At 40.9% G+C, this 13363-nt stretch overlaps 1 protein-coding gene across 1 annotated transcript in view; it reads right to left on the reverse strand.

Moving 5' to 3' along the window:
• The window catches only part of KITLG (KIT ligand), an 86656-nt gene extending 73534 nt beyond the window's left edge, over window positions 1-13122 (reverse strand). Inside the window, exon 1 of the mRNA XM_010832079.1 lies at window positions 12988-13122. Coding sequence (XP_010830381.1) covers window positions 12988-13122 — 135 coding nt within the window. The remainder of the gene's footprint in view (window positions 1-12987) is intronic.
• Window positions 13123-13363: the final 241 nt, after the last annotated feature.

Below are 13363 nucleotides of genomic sequence, written 5' to 3' on the forward strand. Positions count from 1 at the left end.
TCTGAGACTGTGTAGTACCCTCAGTATTTACTATTGAAAAATATCCACATATAAGTGGACCCATGCAGTTCATACTCATGTTCTTCAAGGGTCATGTACTTTGCTACTGATAAGTATTCATCTTTCATAAAATCCAGTCATTCACTCAGGCATAACTAAACATTAGGATGGAGGAACAGTCAGGGTAGAAATATATTCAGCATTCTGCACAGCAGTAGTAATACCTCCCTATCACTATTTCAGGGAGAGGGTTGAAATGAGGAGCTTACTTCTTTAAATGGAAAAGTATTTTTTCCATATTATTCTATGCAGAAATTATTCTAATATATAGTACACACACTTCCCTGATATCCTAAACAGTGACTAGAAATATTAAACTTTGCTTTTCTTTGATGATTCATTCTCATCAAATAAAGGAAAGACTAAATGAAAGAAGCCAGACACAGAAAGACAAATATCATATGATCTCACATATATGTGGAATCAAAAAAAAAAAAAAGTTGAACTCATAGCAACAAAGAGTAGAACGGAAAGGTGGCTGGGGGGTGGAGGAAAATGGGGAGATATTGATTAAAGGTTACAAACTTTCATTTATAAGTTCTGAAGGCCTAAATACAGCACTTTGACTACAGCTAATAATACTGTATTGTTCACTTGAAAGTTTCTAAGAGTAGATCTCAAGTGTACTCACCACACACACAGACACACACACACAAAGACACATGGGTAACTGTAGACAGTCTGACTGTAGCCATCATCTCACAACGTATTCATATATCAAAACATCCCATTATACACCTTAAATACATACAATTTTATTTGTCAGTCACACCTCAATAAATTTTCCACAGTTTGCTGTGACCTACAGTCAAAGGATTTAGTGTAGTCAATGAAGTAGATGTTTTTCTGGGATTCTCTAGCTTTTTCTATGATCCAAAGGATGCTGGCAATTTGATCTCTGGTTCTGTGACTGTGTAGATCACAACAAACCGTGGAAAATTCTTAAAGAGATGGGAATGCCAGAACACCTTACCTGCCTCCTGAGAAACCTGTATACAAGTCAAGAAACAACAGTTAGAACCAGACATCGAACAACGGACTGGTTTCAAACTGGGCAAGGAGTACATCAAGGCTGTATATTGTCACCCTGTTTATTTAACTTATACTCAGAGTACATCATGTGACATGCTGGGCTAGATGAAGCACAAGCTGAAATCAAGATTGCCAGCAGAAATATCAATAACCTCAGATATGCAGATGACACCACTCTTATGGCAGAAAGCAAAGAGGAATTAAAAAGCCTCTTGATGAAGGTCAAAGAGAAGAGTAAAAAAGCTGGCTTTAAACTCAACATTAAAAATACGAAGACCATGGCATCTGGTCCCATCACTTCATGGCAAATAGATGGGGAAACAATGGAAACAGTGACAGACTTTATTTTCTTGGGCACCAAAAATCACTGTGGACAGTGACTGAAGCCATGAAATTAAAAGACATTTTCTCCTTGGAAGAAAAGCAATGACACACCTAGACAGCATATTAAAAAGCAGAGACATTACTTTGCCCACAAAGGTCTGTATAGTCAAAGCTATGGTTTTTCCAGTAGTCATGTATGGATGGATGTGACAGCTGGACAATAAAAAAGGTTGTGTGCCAAAGAACTGACGCTTTTGAATTGTGGTGTTGGAGAAGACTCTTGAGAGTCCCTTGGACAGGAAGGAGATCAAACCAGTCCATCCTAAAGGAAATCAACCCTGAATATTCATTGGAAGGACTGACGCTGAAGCTCCAATACTCTGGCCACCTGATGCGAAGAGCTGACTCATTGGTAAAGACCCTGATGCTGGGAAAGAATGAAGGCAGTAGGAGAAGGGGATGACAGAGGATGAGATGGTTGGATGGCATCACCAACTCAATGGACATGAATTTGAGCAAACTCCGGGAGATGGAGAAGGACAGGGAAGCCTGGGGTGCTGCAGTCCATGAGATTGCAGAGTTGGACACTACTGGGCGACTGAACAACCTCAATGCAGTTAGGGGGGAAAAGCATTTTGGTTATGTAGTTGTGACTGTCCTTCTCCAAGGAGCTCCAAATTACTGTACTTGTTTGAATGAATGTTTTTCAATTGTATTTTTAGTTTTGTTGGTTTGTGTCTTAATTTACCTATTTCTCCCATATCATCAGGTAATGATTTGCAACATAGTTTTACTGTTAATATGCCCATATCTAGCCTCTTGTAGTCTCCATGGCAAATACACGTCCCATGGCAGGCGGGGCAGTACTTATGGTAGACAGAATAATGGCAAAAAAGATGGCCATGCCCTAATTCCTGGAATTTGTGAATATACTGCCTTATATGGCAAAATGGACTTTGCAGATGTGACTAAGCAAAGGACCTTGAGATGGGAGAGGATTATCCTCGATTCTCTAAATCCAACCTAACCATACTGGTCTTTACAAACTGAGAACATTTGTAGCTCGTCAAAGAGATGCAATGATGGAAAAAGGGTCAGCAAGATGTGACAACGATCAGGACTTGACTTGCCACTGCTGGCATTTAAGATGGAAGTAAGAGGCCAGGAGTCAAGAAACGCTGGTGGCTTCTAGAAGCTGAAAAAAGGCAAGGAAAGAGTCTCCCTTACGGACTTCAAGACAGCAAAGGGTCTCACCTTGCTTTTAGCCCATTAAGTCCCATTTTGGACTTCAGAATCTCCAAACCATAATGTCATCAATCTGTATTGTTTTAGGTCACTAAATTGGTGATCATATTTGTTCCAACAGCAATAGAAAAATAAATCAAAGCTCAATACATTTACTTTCTGGATGAATTAAGCAATGAATGGAGCAGTGTGCAATGTTCAAGTTGTCCCTGGTAAGGAAAATATACTGCCTCACCAGAATTCTGGGCCCCTGAAGCTTGCTTTAAGCAAGCAACTCAGCTTTTTATTGTTTTTCTGTTCTGTTTGTTCATGCTTCTGGGTAAGATTTTGTTTGAACAAAGGTTTCCAAGGACAAGAAAGAAAAAAAGTTCACGCTTTTGAAAACTTGTAATGTGATGGCAGGGGACTGAAGATGGATCCAGAAAAACCTCTGAGCCCCTCACTGTGTGACTTCAAACAAGCCAGTGAGTCCTTCTGAGTATCTGTTTATCAGTGTCTACAATGAGAATCATTTTTGCCTCCGTGTTCATGAGTGCTGGTGAGAATCAAATGAAAACTTTCCAAACCACAGGTGCTGTGCCGTGATTTGTTGTGTGCCCTGTAGGTTTCGGACTATCTAGGAAGTCAGGGAAACAACTGCTTCAAAACCATACAAATAAGAGCCCAAGAAAGGACTTTATAGAATCAATCCTGCATGAACAAAGAGCCTGATCTTTAGTGCATAGGTATTCTGACACTAATTTGGAGGTCAGATGGCTTTCTGAATGTATTTCTTAGTTCTCAGCAGTGTTGAGAGTAGCTTGGGTTAACAGACAATTGACTTCCAATGAAGTGAGGTGTTCCAATACATCGACAAAATATTTATCTTTGTTTTCTCTCCCTTCCTCTTTCTCTAACTTCTGGAAACTCCAACAAGGGTATGCGGGTGCCTGAACGTGTGGGCAGATGCGTACACACACACCCTATGGAGATAGAAAGCTGAAGCAAAATGTCCCTCGTTTGTGACTTCAGCTCTACAATGTGTCTTTTTGGCTTGGGTAATCATCTTGCTGTTTTTTCCGTAACACTCTGCTTCTGCAGACATTTTTCTTTGGCTACTTTGTTTTAGCATTGTACAACTTTTCTCTCTAGGTCACGCTCATTGTATGATAACCCCTCATTTCATGATAACCTTTCACTGCACAGACACATTAAACTAATCTTATTGTCGGCCGTTTCTAGATTTTTTTTTTTAATTTAGAGGCATGCGTCAAAAGTGTCCCCCACGTCCTCCCCATGGCACACAAAATTCCAATAACCCTTTCATAGTTAAAAGAGCCCTTAGCTTATTTACATGATGAAAAATGAGAAATCTATAGGCACTGTTAGAAGTAAAACATACATTAGAAACAGTCCTAATAGAGGGAGGTAACAGAGACTAAAATTCACATTCAATTGTGAATGACAAGATATAGCGGGTCTTTTTCTGGGAGCAGGTTTTAACAGTGGCAGAGAGTACTGAAAAGGAACTTTAAAAGGCAAAATTTACGGGAAGATGAGGCTGGAGACCCCTAAAGCAAAAGTGTTATCTAAATCTCGTTTTTGTTGAGAACCAATTTCAAGAGACTCTAGTGGACTATTCACCCATTCATCAATTCTTCCGAAGCAAAACAGCCTTCCTTACAATAAAAAGCCACATGCCAGAAAAAGGAGCTGCTAAGCCCCCTAAAGCAAACAATCTACTTGATCTGAACATGTGTTATTACACAGAAGTCAGGTTGCAGACTCCTTTCCTTTAGTAGAAATTAACATGAATGTAGACCAAGAACATCAGGGCAACATATGCTGTCCGGGAAACCAGAAGATTCTAATTCTCTAAACTTGGGGAAAAAAACAAACTTTTCTATGCACTTGAGAAGTGGTTTTAAAATATGCATTGCCAGGGTCCACATTACAGACTTTTCAAAGTCGAAAAGGTAAGCAGGGTGTCTGTGTAGTCTTTTTCTTTATGCAGAGAACTACAGACTGGTATTCGGACTGCCCCGAACAAAACAGCAGCTGCTGCCAGAAACAACATTCATCTCCTCTTTAATCTCGCCTGCCAGCTAGCCAAGCAGGCAGTTCCCTTGTAGCCCAAATGTGCTCTGGAAGACAGCCAACTGGCTCAGCCACCCAGAGCCAGGATAGCAAGTTACCAAGATACAGGTATAGAAATGAGTCCTGAGTTCAGATTTTCTGAGGTCATACAAACCATATCCTCCCAAAATAATCTTGACCTAAAGCAACAGCAGATTGTCAGTCAGTGAATAACTATTTAGTTCTATATGACTTCTTCCTTCAGATTTTTTATTGCTCAACAAGATTTTACCATCCAAATTTATAAAGAAAATACAGAAGCATCCTACACAGATTCGAATTCTTCTCTAGTGATTGTCCAGTAATCTTGAAGATGCAAAAGAAACAGCAGATTGGTTGTTTTTACCATTATCAGGAAAGGAGATGTTAACAGGCCAGTTAAGTGAAACTCAAACCAGCTTGAAGTCCAAGTTGGTCCAATAAAATCCTATAAAGATATTCACTCTTCTCTCTCAATGCAGGTCTTTTTGTGAAGTAGAATATTTTGAAATATGGGTAAGTATGCTCTTATAACAAAATCTGAACATTCTGAAGGGAACTGCTTAACAGAAAAAGGCAGACAATGGCTTTTAAGGAAAAGGAGAATTTAAGGACTTCAAGATAATCTATAGGAAAAAATGGGGGCGGGAGGAGAAATATCCTGAGGACAGTTCATCCTTACTCTATATGTAAATACTATTTAAAAGGGGAAATGACTCAATAGATTCACTCCTACGAAGGGCCACACATTGCAATCTGTGATATTCCATATGATCTTCTCATCAACCAGGTAGATAACTACTACCCCATTTTGTAGGTGAGTAAAACATGATTCAGTGAGATTAATTTGTTTATGGCCACTCTGCTAGTAAACCCCCGAAATCAAGTTTATTCTTTTAATTTAATTTTCTTGAAGTATAGTTGATTTACAATGTTTTAGGTAGACAGCAAAGTAATTCAGTTGAACATGTATATTCTTTTAAATTCTTAGTTTATTATAAGATTAAATACAGCTCTCTAGGCTACACAGTAGGTCGAGTTTACCTATTTTATATTTAGTAATATGCATTCTATACACCATTATTTTATGTGCATACTATATTTTACATACAGTAATGTGCATGTAACCCACTCCAGGATTCTTGTCTGGAGACTCTCATGGACAGAGGAGCCTGGCAGGCTACAGTCCACAGGGTCACAAAGAGTCAGACACGACTGAGCAAACAGCAACAGCAGTGTGCATATGCATGCTCAATTGTGTCCAACTCTTTGCATCCCCATGGACTGTAGCCTGCCCAGATCTTCTGTTCATAGAATTTTCCAGGCAAGAATACTGGAGCAGGTTGCCATTTCCTTCTCTAGGGGATCTTCCTGACCTGGAGATCAAACCCACATCTCTTGTGTCTCCTGCATTGACAAGCAGATTCTTTACTGCTGAGCCACCAGGAAAGCCCTCACTTACTTCACTTACTATGATAATCTTTAGGTCTATCCATGTTGCTACAAATACCATTATTTCATTCTTTTTCATGGCTGAGTGATACTCCATTGTATACCTGTATCACATCTTTATCCATTCATCTGTTGGTGCACATTTAGGTTGCTTCCATGCCTTGGCTCTTATAAATAGTGCTGTAGTGAACACTGGGGTGCATGTATCTTTTTGAATTATTGTTTACTTTGGATATATGCCCAAGAGTGGGATTGCAGGACCATATGGCAACTCTATAGTTTTTTTGAGAACCTCCATACTGTTCTCCATAGTGGATATACCAATTTACATTCCCACCAAGAATGTAGGAGGGCTCCCTTTTCTCCACACCCTCTCCAGAATTTATTATTTGTAGACTTTTTGATGATTGCCATTCTGACAAGTGTGAGGTGATACCTCACTGTAGTTTTGATTTACAGTTCCCTAATAATTAGCGATATGTTGCATCTTTTTATGTGCCTGTAGGCCATCTGTATGCCTGGACCAAGTTTAAACCAAGACCTATACTACACTGGAAAGAAAAACACTGGTCAGTTAGTAAAACTTCTGTTGTTGTTGAGTCACTAAGTCGTGTCCAACTCTTTGCAACCCCATGGGCTGCAGCATGCTTCCCTGTCATTTACCAGCTCCAGGAGTTTGCTCAAACAACTTAATTGTTATATCTGATGAACAATTAAGTTTTATTTACTATGGCTTCCCTCATAGCTTAGTTGGTAAAGAATCCACCTGCAATGTAAGAGATCCCAGTTTGATTCCTGGGTCGGGAAGATCCATTGGAGAAGGGATAGGCTACCCACTCCAGTATTCTCGGGCTTCCCTTGTGGCTCAGCTGGTAGAGAATCTGCTTGCAATGTGGGAGATCTGGATTCAATCCCTGGGTTGGGAAGATGCCCTGGAGAAGGGAAAGGCTACCCACTCCAGTATTGTGGCCTGGAGAATTCCATGGACTATATAGTCCATGGGGTCGCAAAGAGTCGGACACGACTGAGCAAACTTCAGTTCACAACACCTGTACTGTGGACAGCATATAGGTCTCTTTAACTGCATCAATTTCTAAGTGAAACAACAATCTCAAATTATGACCAGGCTGGGTAAACAAGTAATGCATGAAAATCAGGTTATGATTGCTGTACCTTAAAAATTGCATAGCTAGAGGGAAGGGAGAGCTCAAAAAAGGAAGTGATAAGTTGTTTGTTCTGATAAAAACAAAATTGAGTGCTTTCAGACTTCTAAGAAGAGCTACTTATTCATCATCAGATCCATATAGAGTACCTGATACGTACAGAAGGTAGTGATACAGAATATATGGTCATGGCCTCCAGGAGCTCACACTCTTGTCGAACATGACTAAGTGATAGAGCATCTAAGAGGGGAAGGGCCCAGAGAGACAACTAAACTTGACTTTGGTTTAGTTGGGAGAGTAAAGGAGGGGCTCAGTGATAGCTTCTGGGAGGAGACCTCTTTTTCAAAGGTGAGAGGAAGGTAGCCAGGTCAAAGGGAGCTGGGACAAAGACCAGTGGCAGAGACATTAAAGTAGCAGGTGCCTACAGAAGCGAGAGAGGCATTTTCATAGATCTTCATGTTTATGACTGAATGAAAAATGAGTCTCAAGGAATACACAATAGACGAGGGAGGCCCTCCCAGTTTCACTAAACTAATTGATTTGAATTTTATCTTAAAGGCAATGGGGATCTCCTGCTGGATTTTCAGCAAGGAGTATCAAGATCTGATTTATTTTTGAAAACTTTGTCAGTAATCAGAATAAAGGATAGATGGGGTGGAGGGGGGCAAGCAATAAGCCTGGGGCAGGAGGTCAGTTAAAAGGTCAATGGAGTCATCCAGAGGCCACAGGAGGAGGTCCTTAACTCTCACAAATGGCAGTGGGAATAGAGAAACAGACAAGTTCAAGAGGATGTGGAAGTAGATAGAAAGAAGGTGTGGGGTGTAAGGGAGGGAGTCACATGACTTCCATGGGTAACTGAGGCAGAAGTGGTGCTAGTCCCATCAGAAGTGGCAGCTGGGGACTGGAAGGTATCACCCAAAACCCTGGAGAATACCATCGTATAAGAAGAAAGAATTAGCCACATAGAAGATGAGAGAATGAGAAGTCAAACAGAAATGAGATGCCTATTCGTTGCTTTGGGGGTACCCTGGCCAATAGAGGAAAAAAGTACAAAAGGGAGAGTATAATCAATAAAACAAGCACTAAAAGATGTCAACCGGTTGGTTGTTGGAAGAGGACCTAGAGGAGCTGACCTTCATGAGGGCTGTTTCCATGGAGTGAGACCATGGAGGATGGACCATAGGGGTCAATGAGAGTGAGGAAATTTCAAGGGCTTCAAGAGTCGGACACGACTGAGCGACTGAACTGAACTGAACTGAACTACCACAACAGAGAGTGGCTAATGCCTGGAATGGCTAGAAAGTTAACTTTAGTCTTGATAGATAAGGAAAGGCACCTCTATAAGAATGGGGTGGGACTTCTCTAGTGGCCCAGTGGTTAAGACTTCACCTTCCACTGCAAGGAGTGGAGGTTTGATTCCTGGTCAGGCAGCTAAGATCTCACATACCACGAGGCCAAATAACCAAATCATAAAACAGAAGCAATACTGTAACAAATTCAATAAAAGTTTTTAAAATGGCCCGCATTAAAAAAAAAAAAAAAAGGGGGGCTAAAATGAGTAACTAAGCCTTCTTCCACCTTAAATAGCCTGAGCATGGAGAACTCCCCTGTGGTTAATGAGAACCGAGTTAGCTCAGAGACTTTGCCCCTGTATGAAAATATCTACAAAGGACTTCTACCTCAGGCTAGAATCTAGGGGCTAGGTGTTCAAGTTTTATTGTTATTACTTTTAATAGAAGCACATGTGATAGAATAAGCTTTGTGCAGCAGTGGAGATTTCATTAGAAACAATGGTAATAGATCATTGCTATTCATAAATATAGGTCTTCAGAAGTTACATCAATGCAGAGAGAAAGGATGTATTTTATAGAGATGCTAGCTGGTGACCTAATTCTAATCAATATTAAGAGGAAGAGGACATGTAACAAACCAAACTGGTCTAGAAAACCAGTGGGTGCTAGCTCAATGTTGAACCTAGATTTACACATCTGTTGCCAATTCTTTTTGCTATCAGTGTTCTTTGTTTTTTAATAAGAGCAACAAGCTCTCAACATTGGAAAGTATAGGAATGCAAAAAAATTGTGACAGTTCCGAAATCCACATACTCAAAAATTCAGCACTTTACAAGCACTGATTCTTTAGGGATGGCAGTATTCACTATTATGTTAATTAATTGCTCTTAAAATTGAATCATCATGACATACATTCTGAGGGTTTGTAGCTTTCCAAAAACAGTTATAAAACCTAAACGATAATTTATCTTCCTCCAACTATGTGACTCACTTCTGAAATTGTGATCTCCTGTAAATCAAAAGTTCTGCAAAATCTGTACAATCTTTTGAACTCCAAACAATTCAGGGATGGAAAATAAGCTTGGGCTCCAGTTGCTCTCTGATTTCATGCACTGAATTTGGGCCGAATGCCTGAGCTTCTTAGAACTTCTTGTGTTCACCCCCCCCTCTGGCTGTAATTAAATATGCTCAGATGTCTTGTCCTATCAGCTATTGGGAGTGTGACAAGCTTGGTCTCACGGGCCCTTTTCATTTTTAAGAAGATTCAATCTGAGGAAGCAGCTCAGGAAATCTCAGGCGAAGTTTCTTTTTTCCCCCACCTGAGTTTTTGGACTACACATAAACTAAATCTTTATACTCTGCTGGGACTGTTCTAAACAGCATCAAAACCAGGAGGTCAAAGGCATGAGGTCAAAGAACGCTCACAATCTTGATCATCTTCTCCATCACATCAGATGACAAGCCAGATTTGCAAAGGTCACTGCACGAGCTTCCCTGATTATGCAGTGTGTGCTAGACATACCAAATGCCTCTGGGTGAACTGAATAAACTGTTGAAATGTTCCCCCCACTTTCATGAAAGGTGCCCCAACTGAAACAAGGGGAACTGCTGTCTTATGTTTAGATCAAAGTATAATCATCTGGGGGTATTTATTTAGAATGCAGGTTCCTGGGCATCATGTGGAATCCAAATTTCCGAGGGTCCATCTCAGAAATGTGTACTTTAAACAAGATTCTTAGGTACTCTCTGAAGTCCGAGACATACTATTTTAGGCTGCACTAGCTCATGGGTGCTATATCATTAGAGAAAATGAAAATGTCTGAAAAGGTATGAGAGGTTGCATTTGGTTCAAGCATTACACATTAGATACTCCTGATTTAGAGGAACTTGAAAAAAGAAGAGTTAAATATAGTGAGTGTAGAGGAGACTGTCAATTGACCCTTAATCCCCATTCCCATTCTCTCTGACCACATTCTTCTGTATTGTAGTGGCTTCAAAATTAAAATTTCCATGTCTTGGATTCCTTTGCAGTTAGCGATGGTTGCAGATGTGACTTAGGTTTTATCAGTCAGGCACAACTCTGTAAGATTTGATATGGAAACAAAATCCAGGAGAAGAGAAGCTGGATGGATGCTGGGCAGGCATTTTGCTGAGTGGTGGTTGGCGGGGTGGGGGGCAGGGAGGGCCTGCCATCAGGAGCAGCCCTGGCTGGACAGCACCGACTATATGTAGCTGCTTCACAGGCTGCCTCGGACTTAACTGCGTTCTGGGTGTGGGAGTGTTCTGAAATCTCAACCTGTTCTTCTCGCCCTTCCAGTGGTTTCATAAGCCATCAAATATATTTCAATATATCCCTTAATGTTTAACCTAGCTAGAGTAGATTGTATTATCTGCAATTAAACCCCAAGCAATGCTAGGAGAGAAACATTTAAGTTACTGAGCATTTATTTCTCACAAAGGTCAGTCTAAACTCTCCTTAGGAATTTTCCATTAATATTTCAAAATTCAAATTGTAAAATAAGAATCATTTAATTTTTTTTTCTTTTAAAGGCAGTTTTTGGTTGGCAATTCATGAGACTGTTAATGTAATTCTACCACCTGAAGCCCAGCAATCATGTATCTATGGCGTGCCTAAAACACGTTCCTCTGGTAATTCTACCACCTGAAGCCCAGCAAAGCATCTATTTTTGACATGCCCAGGACATGTCCCTCTGGTAACAGTATATTTTAACTGCAGGTTCACTGCTTATGAAAGAGATGAGATGATGTTTAGAAAAGAAGAAAATCAGCAAAGTAAGATGTAAATTCAAATCCTGATTCTGTCACATGCTGCAAACTCCAACAAATTATGGAAACTCTGAGGTTCCTTTTGGATTTCTCATGGTGATAACATTCCTTTGGATATTTGAAAAGATTAGTAAAGAAGACTGTGTTATATAAAGCAGTTATACAAAGGGACTGGCACCCAGGAGACCAAGACATGACTGTTAAAGCTATGCATGTGTGCATGCTCAGTCACGTCCAACTCTTTGCTACCCCACAGACTATAGCCTGCCAGGCTCCTCTGTCGTGGGATTACCCAGGCAAGAACACTGGGGTGGGTTGCCATTTCCTTCTCCAGGGGATCTTCCCAACCCAGGGATTGGACCCGTATCTCCTATACTGGTAGGCAAATTCTTTACCACTGCACCACCTGGGAATCCCATTAAAGCTATACTGGCATATCTTGGATTGCAGGGTCAGTTCTAGACCACTGCAATAAAGCAAGCAAGTCACACTAATACGTTGGTTTCCCATCACATACAAAAGTTGTATTTACACTATGCCATCACCTATCAAGTGCGCAATAGCCTAACAACTAAAACAATGTATAGAACTTAATTAGAAAACACTTTATTGTTAAAGAATGCTGCCTATCATCTGAGCCTTCAGTGAGTCACAGAAGTCACAGGAAACATCACTGATCACAGATCACTGTATTATAATAACGACAAAGTTTGAGACATTGCAAAAAGCTGTGACACAGACACACACAGTGAGCAAGTGCTATTGGAAAAGTGATGCTGAAAGCCATGGCCCAGGCAGGGATGCCATAAGCCTTCAGTCTGTTTAAAAAAAAAACCAATATCTAGGAAGCACAATAAAGTGAAGCATAATAAAAGAAGGTATGCCTGTAGTTATTTTATCATTACTCCCCTGAGCTTAGATTCGGATCAGCTCTCCCAGCAGCAACAGGCTCATCTCCACCTGGAGCAAAAGTGAAACGGAATTGTTTGGGCAATGGGTGAATGTTAACCCGAATAGTAGAGTTTCAAAAGTCAACTTCAGCTTTAGTAATAATCCAAGACGGTTTTAGAAAACAGTGTGTTTACTCAGGCACAGAGAACCGTTATAGAGTGCGGGAGTGGGAGGCAGTGATTCTACAACCAGGCTGCTCTAGATTTAATCTCTACTCTGCCACAGATTTGCCTCATGGCCTTTGGAAAGTTATCTTTCTCTGCTTGAGTTTCCTCACCTGTAACATGGCCCTAATGATGGAACTCACTTCACAAGCTTTTTGAGGACTAAGTTACACATGCACTTGGTATGGAGTCTCTCACAGCTAGCTCACCCTCCTAGATGCCCACTACTGTGGATATCAATGCTGTCTTTTCAACCACACCTAGAACAAGCATCCCCAGTAATGTCATTTCCAGACCTGAAGCCTGGCGGCTCAAGTTCCAACCCTGAGCACCATCCTTGATCCTTCCCATTCCCCTAGTTCCACACTGACTCTGTCGAGTCCTGTTGGTTCTACCAGCAAAATAAAGTCTTGAAACACTCACTTCCCTCCGTCTCATCTCGGAGCAGTACCACTTGTCCCCAGCTCCATCAGTCTTGCCGGGAAGACTCCAAGGACCTTCTAAATAGCCTCCTTCGCTTCCATGCCTGCTACTCACAAGACTGTGGTCTTCAGGCATTGCAAATCACCACCACCTGCTTACAACCTCGGAATGCCTTTCCATTACATATATGATAAAATGCACATCCCTATCAAGGTCTCCAAGGCCCTATTTAACACAGACTTGTCCTGCTCCATGCTCAGTCTCACCATGCCTCTCCCCTCACTATACTCCAGCTCCACTGGCCTCCTTTCTGGTCCTTAAACACCGGGGATATATTTCTGCCCTAAGCTGTTGTACCACCCTTACAAGCTTTCTC

The sequence above is a fragment of the Bison bison genome, unplaced genomic scaffold, assembly GCF_000754665.1.
Source record: "Bison bison bison isolate TAMUID 2011002044 unplaced genomic scaffold, Bison_UMD1.0 scf7180017864535, whole genome shotgun sequence".
NCBI classification, from domain to species: domain Eukaryota; kingdom Metazoa; phylum Chordata; class Mammalia; order Artiodactyla; family Bovidae; genus Bison; species Bison bison.